Source organism: Rhinolophus ferrumequinum, chromosome 15 (assembly GCF_004115265.2).
Source record: "Rhinolophus ferrumequinum isolate MPI-CBG mRhiFer1 chromosome 15, mRhiFer1_v1.p, whole genome shotgun sequence".
NCBI classification, from domain to species: domain Eukaryota; kingdom Metazoa; phylum Chordata; class Mammalia; order Chiroptera; family Rhinolophidae; genus Rhinolophus; species Rhinolophus ferrumequinum.
In genome coordinates, this window is record NC_046298.1 from 6,636,291 (window position 1) to 6,654,146 (window position 17,856).

Consider the following 17,856-nt stretch of genomic DNA (forward strand, 5'->3'; position numbering starts at 1 on the left):
AAAGGACTGAAGGTTTCTGAATGAAAACTTAGTGGATATAGGGATATGAAGAATGAGACGTAAGTTGGGTTTGATCGAAAAAGGATCGATTTAAAAAAATAATCTAGTTTAGAAAATGTTGACTTGTGCTCAAAACTTTGTTACCAACACTGAGGACATGAGAAACGGTAGTATAAAAATTCAAGAGGTATTTTGAAAAGAAGAGAAATCTGGGTCTAAAATATAAGTGCGCAATTAAAATTAGGGCATAGAATTTGCAGCTCCTGCAAGGAAGAATATAAATCATTGGGTATTTTAAGCATGCCCCAAATAAAACCCCCAAACTGAAGAAAGGGCTGAAAAGACAGCACAGTATACCACCAAAAGAGGGCCCTCCAAGGAGTAAATGAAGGCTGAAATATTTTTTTATTTGTCAATTACAGTTGACATTCAATATTATTTTATATTAGTTTCAGGTGTACAGCATAGTAGTTAGACATATATATAATTTACGAAGTGATCCCCCGTTAAGTTTAGTACCCACCTGGCACTGTACACAGTTATTACAATATTATTGACTATATTCCCTGTGCTGTACTTCGCATCCCGTGACTATGTTGTAACTACCAACTTGTACTTCGTCGTACCTTCACCTTTTTCACCCAGCTCCGCAACCTACCTCCCATCTGGCAATCATCAGTTTGTTCCCTGTATCTCTGAGTCTGTTTCTAGAAAACTAAAATACTGAATGAAGTTTATCAAAATACAACACTATAGTTTGTAGACAAAATTTCAAATCTAGAGATACCCAAGAAGGGCTTCTCAGACCTCACCCATCACTCACCCACATGCACCTGCTAAACTACTTGCTGTCCCTGCCTATCCACTCACCCCTTTTTCCACAGTGCCTGAGTGTTTCCCTGGGCACAAGGCCAGCCATAATAGAGTCTACACTTCCTGAGTACCTTACGGTCATAGAACTGGCCATGTGTCTCAGTTCTGGCCAGTGAGAAATAAGCGAGCATCATCTGGCAGCTTCTGGAAAGCTCCCTTTACAACTGACCACCTTTCCTCCTTCCTTCCTCCTGGCGGGACCATGGATGATGACCCATGCCCTACCTTGGACCACAAGCACAAGAGGCACATGGAAAGCTGGAGGGAGCTTGGCTCCCAGATGTCTATGCAGCTACCACAGCAGCCCTGGACTCCTTACATCTAGACATCGTTAGGGAAAAGACAGGTGAACACCTACCTCACTGAAGCCATTGCTAATCAAGTTACTGTTTTCTGTTACTTGTAGGTGAACCCTAACTGACACACTCTTTGCCTGCATCTAATAAACAGTCTTGCCTTTTTTGACCATTTCTTCGCCGACCTGAACACTTGGATTGTGAACTTCAACATCTCCTTCATTTGTTTCCCTCAACCCCCATTCTTCTCTCACTCCTGCCTAGGCAAGACCCACCACCAACCTGACTGCTGAGAGAAAGATCTTTGGAGAAAGAGTTCCAAACAGAGGGAACAGCAAGTGCAAAAGAATGAGATGAAAGCTGGTGTAATAAGACACACAAAGCAAGGGTGGAGGAGAGTAGTGGCAAGAAACAAGGTGGAAGTAGGCAAGGACAGATAGATCTTGGGCCACACCCATTCTATTCTCACTCTCTCTCTCTTTCCCTCCCTTTCTCCTTCCCTCTCTGTCTCTTTCTCCCCTCATCTCCTTTCCCCCACCATCTTTTCCACTGAATCTTCAGCCATCCTCTCTTTCTGCCCTATTATCTCAAAGAAAGGGTTAGCAAGATTTCACTTCAAATCCAACTCCCCTTTATCTACAGTCATCATTCCAACACCAGCTGACCGGCCTATCAATCATTCCATCACTCTGTTCTTGAGCCTCTAATCTTTCCCTCAAACATTCTCAAGTACTGTCTTGATAATATCTTCTCATTAGCAACCCCGACATTCAAACTGTCATCCACACACACCCACACAAACTTGCACACACACATACCTGTATGGACACACATATACACATGCACACACAAATGTATATACACACACATACATACACACACTTTACTAGTACCTACTAAATAAAACTTCAGATGCTTCACCAGATGTTCTAGTGCCTTCACAATTGGGTCTCAACCAACCACATCTCCCACCAGATGAAACTTCTACCCAGAGGAAAACTCATCTCGACACATTGTCCCATTGGGACCATCCTGCATAGGTGTCTAACGGGAACTTTGCTAGGGTGTTATGCTCATGCAGAAGCCCTGCCTGGAATTCCCTCTCCCTTTCTCTCTTCTCTAAAATCCCATTCGAACTCCTTCCGAGAGTTCTTTTACCCGATCACACCATCCCTCAGGGACCTTCTCCCTCAACCAATCTGCTCCTGGAGCACTTTCACCTACAGCGGTCGTTAGCTTCAGCCCAGAACATCTCTCTTACGTACACATGACACACACATGCACACATGCATATACATGCACACACGTGCACACACTTCAGGAACACTCACGTACGCCCATCTGCTCCCCTACCAAACTAGAGGTCCCATAAGTCAGACCACATGTAATACCAGTCCCTAACAAAAAGTACATTCCTAATCAGTAATAAATAATGATTAGGATATCTGCATTAAATAAGCACAGGCTACTTCTGGTTTCCACCAGGCAGTAGCACGGACAACTCAGATCCTCAGAAATCTTCACAATCGCCAAGCTTCACTTCATTTAGCCATTTAAGGAGACTTTTTTTCCTACCCCCACCCACTGTCCCTCACCAGACATCAGCATTTCACTCTTCCTCTGAGGAACCACTGCTCTCGACAATCCGCCAAGGTGGTTTTGATGAGCATGACAGTCCCCACTCTGACTCCTGACATGGGTATGTGACATCAGGCCTGGGCGTGTGACCTGAGTTTGTCCAATGGGACTAGATCCAGGGAAGGTACTAGAACAAATGGCAAAGCAAATATCTCCCTTTTGGGGAGGCTGAGCTGTGGGGCTGTGACTTGGAGCTGCTACTGGACGTCTTCCTGCCACCTGAGTCGCATCTGACTGATAAAAAAAGCCAAACAGAGGAAAGCAGAGCTAATGTAAGAAAGTCTTGATAACCCCCTGAAACTCTGGATCCAGCTACCGTGTTTCCCTGAAAATAAGACCCAGCCGGACAATCAGCTCTCATGCGTCTTTTGGAGCAAAAATTAATATCAGACCCGGTCTAATTTTACTATAAGACCCGGTCTTACATTATAATATAATATAATATAATATAATATAATATAATATAATATAATATAATATAATATAATATAACATAACATAATACTGGGTCTTATATTAATTTTTGCTCCAAAAGACGCATTAGAGCTCATTGTCCAGCTTGGTCTTATTTTCGGGGCAAACAGGGTATGCCTGAAACATAAGTCACATACTCTTTTTATATTTAACCCAGTTTGAAGACGTTTTATCACTTGCAGTGAAAAGGATTTTCATTAGTAACAGCAGTTTTAACCACTTCTCCATTGAACATTTTTATTAGAATTTTTTAAATAAGCCAAATGATAAGAGCTGAGTTTCTCGTTAAAGATATAGGCATAAAGGAGTAGCAAAACAGACCTCCTGAGTATGCTTTTTAAGGGCTCGATATTTCTAGACTTAACTCATGCTTTTGACAAGAAAATCAACTTCCAACCAGTCATATATACGTCATAAGAGTTTTCTAGTCAGGTTAGCATTTGGGACTTCTACTTCCTATACGTAAAAGATTTTTCCAAAAAAGCATAAAACTTTGATTATTCTACAGTACATCAAAATCGTTTGCTCATTACACTTAGCTACAGAAATTGCTGGAAAATCTCACAATATGGTACAGTTACTGCCACTGCATCAATTTAAAATATTAAAAAACTTGCTCCCATCACCAAAATTAATATAATTTTATGTAGACAATTTAGTCAATGTAGAAAGGGCCATATTGAATTCTATCTCCTCCAAAAGAATGAGTCTATATCATTCAAATATGTATTTAGAATGAAATCCAAATACTTCTTGGCATTGGCTAATCTGTTTAACTTATGGATTATCAAAGACATTCAAATTATTCTTTTATAAACAAAATTAAATTAAATTAAGATTAAAGACAGAATGTTAGGCATATAAGGGGAATTTTCCAATGGCTGGTGCGTTTTACACAAACATAGAGCATATTTAAGAAAACATGGTCTCCCTGAGGAAGGGATTAAGGGTACAAACCTAGGAAACAAAGAAAATAAAATGATCTACTACAAAGGAAGGAGATAAAACCTGTCAGAAGCTCATGCAGATCGTGAATAAAAGCTTCTATTTATATTTTAAACAGGTTTTTTTGTTTTGGCTTTTAAAAAAAAAAAAAAATAGTTGGATCCACCATCAAAATATATTAAACTTATAAGCATACTTAACAAAAATCCTGTCCTTTATTAACCACACTCAAACCAGATTCTCCAAGATACTTATGACATCACTAAAATGTCACAAAATCCAATTTGAAACTGTACCTCTTACACAAACAAAAAGCATGAAATGTTTTAATTCCTAAATGGCTGACACGGTTTTAAATTACATTATTGCCAGTTTTGCATCATTCCTATTTAATAACAACCATTCAAGAATGTCTTTCCAAAAAACTATTAAGACAAAAGGATTTATCACCACACACACACACACACACACACACACACACACACACACACACACACACACACACACACCCTTATAATGAATGGTACAGTAGGCTTTCCAAATTTCTGAGTTCTATGTATTATTTCCTAACTAGCAAACACCAACCAAACCTCAAGACTAAGTGTGTGTCCTTTGCAACTTCTGCCTGCTCACTCTTGGAGGAGTCATGTCCATTTTCACTACTTTACTGCATACAAACAGGAAGACTGACTTTGGTCCTTCAGCCTTGAGCTCTCTCAAGTGCACTGGTGCACGTGCCTACTTGATGTCTCTGTGGGACTATTCCACCCAAATAGTCAAAATCAGCTTATCTTTTCTTCAAAACCTGCTTCTCCTCTGACATCTCTGACTTTGTTCAAGATCCTACCATTCATCCAGCACCCACGCTCAACCGAGTCATCTCTGCCTCCACTTTCTCCCTCCTTAAGAGACAGAGATGCTCTTTCCTGAGCCTTCCTCTTTCACGTTCACATTCACGTCTCCTTGGTTCAAATCATTCTCACACCTTCAGTTCGACTGGGTAATGGCATCCTTCTTGGTCTCCGACCTCCTTTTGGGCCCTACACTGTTCCCGTCAAAAGGTCAGAGCCAACTTCACAAAGTACAGCCGCAGCCAAACCACTGACCCATTCAAAATTCTTAAAATATGGGGTGGCTGGTTGGCTCAGTTGGTTAGAGCGTGGTGCTGATAACACCAAGGTTGTCGGTTCGATCCCCGCATGGACCACTCTGAGCTGTGCTCTCCTTAAAAAAAAAAAAAAAAAAAAAAAATCTTCAAATGTGCTCAGTAGTAGACACTGTTGGTTTTCTTTCCAACAGTCTTCTGCCTTGCTACCAGAGCATAACATGCATCAGTTATGCTCTTGTGACATTATGCCCAGCCCCAGCAGACGACAGAAGGTTGGTCTAAGGAGATGACCGCAATCTCCTCCTCCTTTGTCAGTGATTATCCGAGGGTGAACATGTGATTCATTTCTGATCCATAAGATAAAGTCTAGTGGAAATGTTTCCAAGGAAGCTTTTCTTTCTTGATAAGAGAGGTACAGAGAAGAAAGTGCTCTTTTGCTGTCATTCCCATCCCCCCACTCCCTTGCTTCCCGGTTTACATGTCATCATGGGAGGATGTGACGCCTAGCCACCTGTGACTGTGACTGCTGAAATGCCAAGAATGGCAGAATAAAAAGAAAAGCACAGAGGGTTCTTGAAGACAAAACTGAATCATCCAAAATATCCCGAGACTGCCTACCGAAAGGCTTGTCGGTAAACAAATGTCCTTCCAGTTTATGCCACTGTTTGTTGGGAAGTCTGTTACCTGCAGCCCAAATCATTCTAACTGATAAACTTACAAAGAACAAACTCTTGTCCTTACCACTGACAGCCCTCTGTGACGTGCTACTCACAGTATATTATCAGCACCACCTGGGAGCGCCACCCTGACCTACAATGCAGTCTCCTCTAGGGGTAACAACGCTGCCACAGAAAGCGCTCCAGGTGACCCGTGCACGGGGTCAAGTTTGAGAAACACAGCTCTTTAATAAGATCACAAATTACTTTGTTTTTCCATTTCATCCACTAACTTACATACCATGAGGAACCCTTGGTCTATATTTCTCCAATAACCGTGGCCTATTTTCACTAGGTTTGAGCATCTGTTGCTCGTTTAATTTCATCTCTTCTTAATCAATGTTTTCAAACTTGGAGCATCCAGGGACCTGAGAGGAATACAGAGGGCTCAATATGAGAAACAGTGAATGAAGACGACCACGGTGGAGTGTGGAGTACATGGCCATCTGAAGGGCAACCAGCAGAGGTTGCCATGTGGGGGACAGGTCCAGTACTGCCAAATACATGATTATTTCTAAAGAAAAGCTGGAAACCCAGATTTATATGCAAAGATGTTTAGATACAGATGACTAATTGAATTTTTTTAAATATTGTGACAATTAAGTCCTCAGGTGGATTCAGCATCCCCGAGAGTTTGTGACCTCACTCACATAGATTAGTTCTTGAAATACCTACACATCCTTTGAGTGCTGTAGCCACATACATGCATTGGCTTCAACCACAGTGACTAGAATTAACTTTCTTTGGCTAACTGTATGCTAGTGTCCACTGCGCACAAGATTTTCATAAATATTCCACTGGTCTGGAATATAGACCTCCAGTATGTATGCAGACCTCCAGTTAATGGCAGCAGGAATCTTTCATCCATGTCATTATACACCAGACCCTTAGAACTACAACCTTCTCAAGGGCCTACGAAAATGTTTAAAACGTGAGAAAAAAATTAGCTGGCCACACAGCACACACACTACAAAATGAAAATCAATAGATGTTTAATTACATTTCTATAAAATGCAAACGGAAGTCAACTAATCAACATCAACTCAGAGATGGAGCATATCGTGATGTTAAATGCAGGGTGTGGATGCATATTTAATGTCAGATACGATGTAGAGGGGAGCCCCCACTCAACACTGCTTCCTTAGAACCTGCCAAAGTCCTCCAAAGGCCCTACGTGCCAAGCTGGAACCAACCTTTCTGCCACAAGTCTTGGGTACAGCATCACAAACTTCTTTCCCTGCTCTCCAGCTCCTTGAGGTTGCTCACTCCAAAACAGGATCCTCAGCCTCAAACAAGCTTTCCAACTATGGCTGCACAGTGACATCACCTGGGGAGCTTCTAAAAACACTGCTGCCTGGGTCCCATTCCTAAACAAGCTGACAAAAGTGGTCTGGGGAAAGGCAGCTCACGAGTATCCTTAACAAGCTTCCTCCCACACAGCCAGGGCTAAAGAGTAGCCAGAGCTGAGAACCCCCTGTTCTAGAAGCATCTTTGCAAAACACTCTGAAACAGTAATCTCTCCCGTTATTCTATCTTGTTAACTAGATTTTCTTTCTACTGGCGAAGCTTGCAACAAAGGAAGATCGTCAGGTAGTCTGATTATCTAGAACAGGAGTCAGCCAACTTTTCCTGGAAAGGGGCAAATAGTAAATGTTTTAAGGCTTTGCAGGCCATTCAGTCTGCCACAACTGCTCAACTCTATCACAGTGGCATGAAAGCAACCACAGAAACACAGAAACAAATGAGTGGGGCCATGTTCCAATAGACTTTGTTTATGGACACAAATGTGAGTTTCACATAATCTTCACAGTCATGCAATATTATTCTTCTTTTGACTTATTTCAACCATTTGAAAAACTGTAAAAAACATTCTTAACTCACAGACCATATTAGAAGCAGGCCTGACATGACCGACCCATGGGCTGCAGTCTGCCAGCGCCGCGACCTAGAACTGTGACGTTGAGACCATAAAATTAACCCATGATCCAAATTATCATATTAGAACTACGTTGAAAGTGGTCAAATGCTACGTTCTCCACGCACTCAACTTAACTGTCCACACAGTTGCACATGGCAGTGGGACTGTGTGTATAGTTGAACATAAACCATTAATGACTTTATTAAAAAATGATTTTGAGGGGCAGCCGGATGGCTCAGTTGGTTAGAGCACGAGCTCTGAACAACAGGGTTGCCGGTTTGATTCCCACATGGGCCAGTGAGCTGTACCCTCCACAACTAGGTTGAAGACAAGTTGCCACTGAGCTTCCGGAGGGGTGGCCAGATGGCTCAGTTGGTTAGAGCGCGAGCTCTCAACAAGGTTGCCGGTTCAATTCCCGCATGGGATGGTGGGCTGCGCCCCCTGCAACTAAAGATTGAAAATGGCGACTGGACTTGGAGCTGAGCTGCGCCCTCCACAACTAGATTGAAGGACAATGACTTGGAGCTGATGGGCCCTGGAGAAACACACTGTTCCCCAATAAAATTTTATTCCCCAATAAAATTTTTTTAAAAAAGAATCACACCATTGTATCCTAGACATTTAAAAAATGATTTTGAATCCTCGCCTGCATATGAGTTTGTGTAAGACAAAAGTGGCAAAGATGCAGTATACAAGCATGTTTTGAGGGGCCTATATAATGATTTCAATTATTTGTTAATTTGCTGCGAACATTTAAAACTCAGACTATTTCACCTAAAAATCCAGATTATCATTCTCTTGAAAAAATAATTGCAAAATGTGGGCCCAAATGTTGGCATGGCAACCATCAACTAATGCTGGACAAGACTCCCCACTGTAAACCAGGCACGCTACCCACTAGACCCCACACCCTATCTCCACGTAGGTTAACTAGCTGTCCCTACAGACTTTTGAGTTTATGACCTCTGGTCTAAAGTCCTTAGAAAAATCTCATTTCTCTTTCACAATATGGCTTCAATGTCTTCTTTGAAGACCTGACATGGGAAAGTACTGAAATCTCTCAGTCTGCCCTCAAAATTCAACACCCCTATACTCCAGACCCTAGAAATGAAATCATTCGTTATCATGTGTCAAGTTTGCAAGGTATCAACCTAAGAAGAGTTTCAATCAAATCCCCTTCTCAATATGGTCTCAATTTGAACCACAGTCTCCAAGAAGATAGACAAATGACAAATGACCCTTCAGGTTCTCTTACCCTTCAAGCTGGCCAAGACAGAGGCTCAATGAGGTGAAGTAAAAGGACTCCCATCAGAACGTCTTAATTAAGCAGAGTGATCAATAATACATAATAACTAGAAAGCAAGGTTTGGGACTAATGGGTAAAAACAACACAGGACTATTCTGCATAGAGTGAGAAGTCTACAGCCATATTTTGAAAAAGGAGGAAAAACACGAGAGTATGCAGAAGAAGCCAGTAACTAGTGTTTAGTCCAAGTTCATTATTAACCCACTGTGTAATTTCACTTTACACCCACATTAAATACAATAGTTTATCTTAGGATGGCGGACTTCTGACTACGTGCTTATTAATATGCTGCATGCTATCTTGTTACTGGTGAAAAGACAAATTGAACCCAGGAAAAGAAAAATTCCAGATCTACGGGTAATGTCACCAATTCACTAGAGTGACACAAGGCTTTTTGTAAAAACATATTTAAAATGAGAATATGTTAGTTTAATTTGTTATCCACATCAGAAAAAGAACTGTTCAAACAGCAGATTTTCCATTTGAAAATAAAATGGAAATTAGCCCTTGGAAAACAGAGATGACTGTAAGTTTATACATCAGTGGCTGGTTCATGAATTATTAACTGATTTTAATGATCTTGGCTATATTTTATTTGAAGTTATTCTCCTACTTGCAAGGACTTTTGAACCCTCAAAACTCTCTCATCCATTCTCCATAGACACTTTCATGAGCACTGACATTTAAAAAGGATCCATATACTCACGAATGTAAAGATAATACACAAGCAAATAACTTATACAAAGGACTCTGGTCATTTGTTCAAGAGAGAAATGAATGAAACCCTATTATTCACGGTTTGTAAGTAAATTTAAAGATAAGCGCTAACTTTTCACTTGTTAAACCTGGAGCAGAGGGTTCTGTATTTCTTCTCAAGTTTCCCAGATGGTCATTAAAACAAGAAAGGGCAGAAACTCACTGTCTTTGAAATCCATCATTTCCCATCCAGAAAGATAATACATATCGTCAAGTTGAAGAGGTTAACAATCACAGGTACTTTCAAATAACATAAAGGCATGTCTTTGTATGCTAATTTTTACATTTTCAATATAAACCTATACTGAATAGCACCACTTCAGACACACAAGTTAGCTGTGAAAAAAAAAAAAAATGCTATAAGCCTTTAATTAGCACTTGCCGTTTTATACCCATAAAGTTAATACTTCCTCTTCTACTCCATTCTCCCTATAAAGAAAAATTACGGGGAATAAAATTCAGTTTTTCATTCCTGAAATTAAGAGTAGGAAAATATAATTTTGTGACTCCATTTAAAGATCATTCTTTTTTATTTGCAAGGAAGTAAATGCAAACATCCCTTAAAATTAATGCAATCTGATTTCTACCAATATTGAGCGTTGTGTCTAACTTTTATAAGTTGGGTACAGACAGCACTTATGACGACCAGAGTGCTGAATTACTAAGAAATCAACTTATTTCAGGCAAATAGCTGCATTCAGAAGATATGACAGCTAACTAACTTCCTTCCTTACTGAAGTTGAATAAACAATGTGTTTTCCAGCTCTCTATACCCTCCCTGAAATAAATGTTCTGAGTTTAAATGGACTCAAATAGCCTTTCTCAAAAACTAAAAAGAGACACACACAAAACACCCACAATTTCCTCTGGTCCCTTGAAGTACCCTTGGGATCCTAGTGAACAGAGATTTGCCACGCAGTTCAGTGACTGGATTAGTACAAAAGGTTTCTATTTTGGTGTCATTCTAGTGCCACTGATCTTAAATCAGAAAAAGCAGTTACATTAGGTAAGGTAATGGCTTCCAAAAATAAGAGCCTGCCCAGTTATACACAAGGTTTGCATCCACAAGGCTAAGTTGTAAGGAGATAAATAATACCCCACAGGAACAATTAGGTGGAGTCTCAGAAACACTACATACTTAATTAGGCTGCCTGAGTCCCTAACGGAGCACACATGGGGGACTTTTTAAAGCATTTAATAACCCGAGTAAATCCAAAATCAGAGGACAGACACTAAAGGTTACCTCTGGCTACAGGGCCCTTTCTCCCTTCTCTTTCAGTGCTTAACGTATCACTCCTGGAATTTTGGGAGCATGATCACCCCCTACCACCAAAGGGTTAAAACACACTGAATAAGGCCCCTTCTTTCTATACTTGTGGGGAGGCCCCTCTGTGCCCGGCACCGAGCCGGTGGATGACGACACAGGGCTGAGGAAGACAGACCCTAATGGTCTTTCACAAACTTTAGCACTGGAGTTGGGAACGGAGTATAAAAACAGGCAGACAGGAACACGAGCCTCTGATAAGTCACAGGGCACAGCAAACGGCTCCTCACTCCCCATACAATTCCTCCTCTTCCTGTTATTTATTCATTAGTTTTGTACGGCACCTTTCTTTCAGGAGGCTCCTTATTTCCTCCTCAGTTATCCAAGCAATCATCAACAAACTACGATTGGAAAGAAAAACGGGGGGAAGGAGGAGCAGAGGGTGGGAAGGAGAAAGAAAAGCCACATTCGAAAGGCACAAGCCATCGGCCCACCGCTCTTTATCTATCGCCCACAGGGTGATGTGTCTTCCCAAGCTTGGCCCCGGGGGCTTCGGAAAGGATAGTGCACGCGAGTCAGCGCCGCCCTGGCCCAATGGCTGCGGCTCCCGCACCGACTCGCCGCTCCCAGCTGCGCCGGCCACCCTTCTGAGATTCACCGTCCGCCACCTGAAACGTTCGGTCCTCCAAGTCGCGCAGAGAGTGGTGGAAGAGGTGGGGTGACCAGGGCGTGGCGTGGAGGTCTCCAACCCTGATCTTCCCCAAAGGAGAAACTTACCCCTTTCCCCAAAACATGAAAGAAGCCACTTGTGCTAACAGGGAGGGGTGGGTACCTCCGTCCCGCGGTCCGAAGCGCCCTGCGAGAGGGCAGCAAAGGCCACCTGAGGGGGGTCCCACCACTCCCCGCTCCCCCATCCAGGGCACACTCAAAAGTTCGTTTCTTTCCTTCCCTAAGCGGCCAGGGATCCAGTTCTCGAATCCATGGGATGAGTGGGGTGAGGTAAGATGGACTTGCGAGTGGGGCGGCGAGGTCACCGGACCGCGACAGCTGGGACTCCCGCGCACCCCCCAAGGGGCTGCAATCGTGTTTACTAATAACAACAACAAAGAATCACATGCAAGTCCCCTCTTTCAGTCTCGGGCTGCTCTTCACTTCTTTGGGGCAGCGAAGGAGAGTCGGCGGGGTGGGGGGGGGGGTAGTGGGAGGAGAGGCGGAGGGCTGAGGAACAGAGGGGTGCGCCCGCAGAGGGACAAAAGGGGGGTGAGAAGGGGGGCAGGAAGAGTAGAGGACGAGAGTTGGTCCGAAACGAAGGCGCAAAGGGAGAAAGGAGTGGAGAGGGGAGGAAAGAGGGAAAAGAAAAGTGCAGGAGGCGGTGAGCTGGAGTACGGGGCGCGCCCGGGATAGGGAGGTGGCCCCCGCCCCGCCGCCCCCCGGCCCCAGCCCGGCCCGGTCACCTTGCTGTAGCCGTAATACCCCAGGCACTGCGCGAAGTCCAGGCCGGCGGGGTCCCCGGCCGCTGCGGGGTAGAACCTCACATCCATGCCGGAGCCGGGCCCGGGGCCGGAGGCTGAGGCTGGGGCTCGCCGGGGCGGGTGCCCGCCTCCTCGCAGCCGCTAGATCCACCGTCGGGGGAGCCTGGCTGGGGTTGCCCGGGGGCGGCGCGCGGGAGTCCGGGCCGGAGGGGCGCTGCGATCCGAGCCCGAGGAGCCCGGGAGCTGCGGCCGCTGCACACAAAGGCGCGGCCACGCGAGCCGCGGGAGAGCGGGAGGCGGCCCGGGGGACGCGCCCCGCCGGGGCACCGAGGCAGCGCTGCGCGCGGGCCGGGCGCCTATGGCGCGGGGCGCGGCGCGGGGAGCCGGGGCGGCGTGGAGAGCTCAGGTGCGCCGGGCGAGGCTGGGACGGCGGCGGCGGCGGCTGGCCCCGCTCCTCCTCCTCCTCCCGGGGCGAACTGAGGAGAGGAGCCGAGGAGACAAGGGGCCCGGCCCCTCCCCTCTTTCTCCCCCTCCTGCCTCCGCCGCCGGTCCCCTCCCCGCGCCGCCGCCGCTCCGCCCCTCCCACCGCGGGCAGCTGGCGCGCCGCCTGCCCCGCCGGTGCGCTCCACGGCCCGGACCGCCTCCGGGCGCGCCCGCCCCGCCCCGCCCGGCCCCTGCCCCGCGCGGCCCCTTGCCGCTCACCCCGCGCCTCCCGCAGCCCGCGCCTTCCCCATCGCCCGCGCCTTGGCCTCCCCCTCTCCCGGGCCCCTCTCCTTCCCACGTCGCCCCCCTTCCCTCTCCGGTCCTCTTTGTCCCCGCTGCCTCGGAGCGCTCCTCGCTCCCCTCCTTTCCTCGGCCGCTCCGGCCGCTGCCAGCCCCGTGCCCCGTGTGGCCCTCCCTCCGCCTTTGCGACCACCGCTTCTCTCGGCCCCCAGCTCCTGCCACCCGCATCCGCTCGCCGTCCGCTCCCATCCCATCCCTTTGCATCGGTTGCCTTTCCTCGTCCCCACTGCCTTCCTGGTGCGTGCCCGTCTCCGGTTCCCTCGACCCTACTCCCCGCCTAACCCCACGAATGTCCCGCGTTTGGAGGCATCTAACCCAGCAGCCAACCTGCACGCGAGTGTCCCGGCAGCCGGGACCCCATGTACACCTGTAGTGTTTTCCAGAAGGGGTGTTGGGGCCTGACCTTTCACAGGTAGGCAGACTTGAAGCTTCCCGGGTTAAGCCTCGTGTCGTTTCCCTTCGTATTTTCTTTGCTCTTGTTTGTATTCGGAAGGCATTTGAGTAACTGGATCTAGGCGGATCATTCACTGCTCTCAGAGAAAATGTCCCCGTTTCCCTAAAAGGTTCTGGGTGATTAACTTCCTCACAGTGCACTCACCCACCCCTCTTTATTTCTTTCTGTTTCTTTAAGCTACATCTTTCCCCTCCCCTCGGATTTATGGCCTCGGGTTAATTTGAGAGTTTGGCCCTCAGCCTTGGCGAAGGAAGGGACTTCCATACTAACCCAGGACGTTAGGACGAGGCTTTGAGTTTGGTTGCCCTGTTAGGTAGGGTCTTAGCCAGTCTCCCCTGAATGTGCAAATTATTTTGAGCTGAAAACAATTAAAGCCCAACAAACTCAGGAAGCGTTTTTTTTCCTCATCCTCACCTGCCTAAAGAGGTTGAGATGGGAAAAGAAAAAAATGCTTCAGGAAGGGAACCTTAGCATAACCACCTTAGCACATATGAATTAAGTGGGGCAGACGGGGAAGATCCCAGCAAAACTCTGTTCTGATGTCCCATTGTTTCTGGGTGGCCCTGCAGGAGTTGACCAAAAGTTTGCCACCCTCCCCCTCCTTAGTCCAAAATGACATACTTATATACCCCATTGTGCCTCACTGTCTTTGGAATGGTCATGCTTGTGTGAATTCCCCCTGTGCATGTATTAAAATTTGATTTCCTCCTGTTATTCTGCATTATGTTGTTTGAATTATTCGACCAGCCAGAAGAACTAAAGGCGTTAGGGGAAAGTGTCCCCCGCCACAGCCCTCCCCCCCCCCCAATTTGGTGATCTAGGAGCTGCTTAAACTGGAAGGGTGAAATTCAAAAAAATTTTAGCGGACACTAACACTTGTGTCTCTGATCACATTTTGCTAGCCTCGGGCCTGAACTTTTTCACACAGGCATCCCCTGGGTTTCTTTTCATTTCTTCTGTTCTCCAAAGTAGGCACTTCGGCTTGGTGACACCTGTGTATGTACCTTCTCCCAACATTATTTCTGGAACCAAGCAGGAAAAAATAAACTTCAATTAGGTGAAAGTTTGTGTATTTGCTTTTCTTGTAGCAGGAGACGGCATGAGAGAGCAGTGTGTATTCAGGAAAGGAACAACTACGCGCATTGTCCCTGGGTTGACACTGATCCACCCCCCCTCCCGAAAAAGCTTTGGTCTCCTCTCCTGAGCCTCCATTTAACGCTGACAACCCAGCGGTGCTCCCTAATGGCCCAGCGGGTTGCACAAATTGGCAGTGAGCTGAGATATTATCAGGACAACACCCCATTGAGCAGGTTCTTGAAACGCAGAAGTGGAGGCCCTTTCTCTGGGCCACTGGGCGCCTGTGGCCTTTCCACCAATCAGGGCTGGAGGTTGCAGTGGCCACCTGTTGTCTCGCAAGAGAACATCTTTTAAGTTTCACTATTAGTATTTAACAATGGCGTATAGTGCGGCATCTGGCCACAGGAGAGGAGCAGCCTGCTGATCTGAGGTACCAGAAAAGAAACTCGGTGTTTCCAGAGAGGAGCCCCAAGAACTGGGAAGCGGAGTTCTTCCTTGCACACTCACATTCCTCACCTTCTGCTCCGGTCTGTCACGCATCTGGAACGATCTGGGCTTGATTACAGAGGATGAAGGAAAGGATAATCAAAGTTACGGAGAGAGAGACTAAACCTGACGTTGTAATCAGCCCGCGAGGATCAGGAATACAAATATTCGCAGTGGAAACCCCACTAGCTGCAAGATCGGGAATTGCATGCAGGTTTCTGTGTTGCATTGAGCGCTGTGCTGTGGAGCCCAGAAACTGAAGGGAGACTCCAGGAAGCTCCCAGGAGTTAGGAATACGGAGTCAGAGCCAGTAGCACCTCCTGGCCATTGTTTTGGAAAAGGCTTACTCTTAAAACCTCCCTCCCTGTTCAGATGTAAATACCTTTAGGAAGAAACAGTTTTCATCAGTGAACATTTGATGGTGATGATGATGATGATGATTTAGGAGGTAAGGTAAGCAAAAAACCAGAGTAGACCTTCAATAAGGAGACGAGAGACAGGAAACTTCTTTCATCCGAAGATATACGTATATGTTAAGGCACTTAGAATGCAAAAATCACTAGAACAGAAGCAGGTCATTTGGGAAGGCTGCTGACTTGTCCCACAGTCACTCTGCATGCACTCTGCAGCTATTTTGGGGGTGTCTGCCTTGTGCCAGACACTGCCTTGTGCCAGCACGCACGCACACACACACGCACACACATGCACACACACACCCTGTCTCATCCAGTCACCGGGAGATCCTGCCATGACACAGCGATTGCTGCTATCCAGAGAAACGATCCTGATAAACACATTCACTTATACGCAGGGATGCTGGGCTCTGTGCCTCCCTGGTATTTGTAAAATAAAGCTCAAGGCAGGGGCAGGACGTGCTGCTCCAAAGCTTGAGCTGGATCACGGCTGGATCCAAAGAACTTTGGACCATGCTTGGTACTGAGGTGGTTTGCAATAAATAACTATTAATTTAAGAAAGGAAAACATGGGAATGAAGAACAGAAAGAAGGGAGGGAGGGAAAAAGGGAAAGGGGCAGGGGAGAGACAATGTTTTAGTAGATAATGCCTTCCCGGGGGACCTGGTTATGGTAAAATTGGAGAAGAGTCAACCCAAGACCTCTGATTCGGATATGCACAAATGAACCCAGGATGGGGAAGTGTGAAGGGGGCCCGTTGCACTCGCTGTTGTAGATTCTTTGTAGGCATTAAAACTAGAATTATGTGTTGTTTCACTGACAGCTGATCTGCTGAAACTCCCTGTTGAGTTCATAATACCATCTAATTTTAAGGGTTCCAGTGGATTTGAAGCCCATCCATTAAAAACTTTAGAATGATGCTTTCAAAACTTGAATGCAATTGTAACTGTCATGCTATTTGTCATCTTAAGGGTGTCACCTTTTTCAGTCTGTCAGCAGTTTTGTTTCTGACACGCCATAGACAGAGGTTTCCTTTGTACAAGTTTAGCCTTGAATGTGAAGAAACTTCCCCAGGAACATATCTTAAACATGCTTTGAATTTATGTTGAACTGTGCTAACCGTTATTGGTTTAGAAGCACAGTACAAGAAACAGTTATGCATCTAAAGTACAAATTCTGGGCATAAGAAAACTCCTGTAGGGTTTTTATATGATTTGGGTCAAAACCCTCAGTCTTATTAGCTTGATGTTTCTACTGGAATCCTCAGTGTCATCCAAGAATATCTTAAAAAACGAGAAAAAAAGTACACAGGCCATAATGGGAAAACTATTTTATATCTTGACAGAACTCTGAAAACTTTATTTCTTTACTTGACCTGGCTCCAAATTAAACAAGAAAGTTCCATGAGGACTGCATTAAACCTGCTAAGTTATATAACCAAAGAGCTGACTGGGACCCCCGCTTTCAGGGGTCTGGGAACAGTAATTTAACCCCTCTGTGCTCTGCTTTCCCAGACAAGTTGAGGATACTATTCAACGTTATATGCGGTTTAATTTTCTTGAGTTTTGGTGATGAAAAGTCCTATCCAAATATTATGATCCTTGTTTGCAATATGTAATGTAGCCAAATTAACAGCAGCTCCAAATGGAATTTAACAAGGCCAGAGCTACTCAAGTTTCTTCTCATCTATTCCCATAGTAACTACTAATGCATTATATTGGTAAAACGTCTTATATTTGGTTTTATATCTGAATTTGGTTTCATGTCATAAAGCATAGCGTTTCTATCCAGTACGGAATCTAAGAATCTGTAGAACTCATCTCCTATATAACTCAGTGTAAGAGAGTTTCGTGTCAGAGAATCACCACTTCACCTTC

At 45.4% G+C, this 17,856-nt stretch overlaps 1 protein-coding gene across 2 annotated transcripts in view; it reads right to left on the reverse strand.

Annotated features, from left to right (window-relative positions):
* Positions 1-13,265, reverse strand: part of TOX3 (TOX high mobility group box family member 3) — a 101,823-nt gene extending 88,558 nt beyond the window's left edge. Inside the window, exon 1 of one of the 2 annotated variants that reach the window (XM_033127153.1) lies at positions 12,749-13,265. In XM_033127153.1, coding sequence (XP_032983044.1) covers positions 12,749-12,835 — 87 coding nt within the window. In that variant the 5' untranslated portion in view covers positions 12,836-13,265. The remainder of the gene's footprint in view (positions 1-12,748) is intronic. The other variant, XM_033127154.1, reaches the window with a different exon arrangement.
* Positions 13,266-17,856: the final 4,591 nt, after the last annotated feature.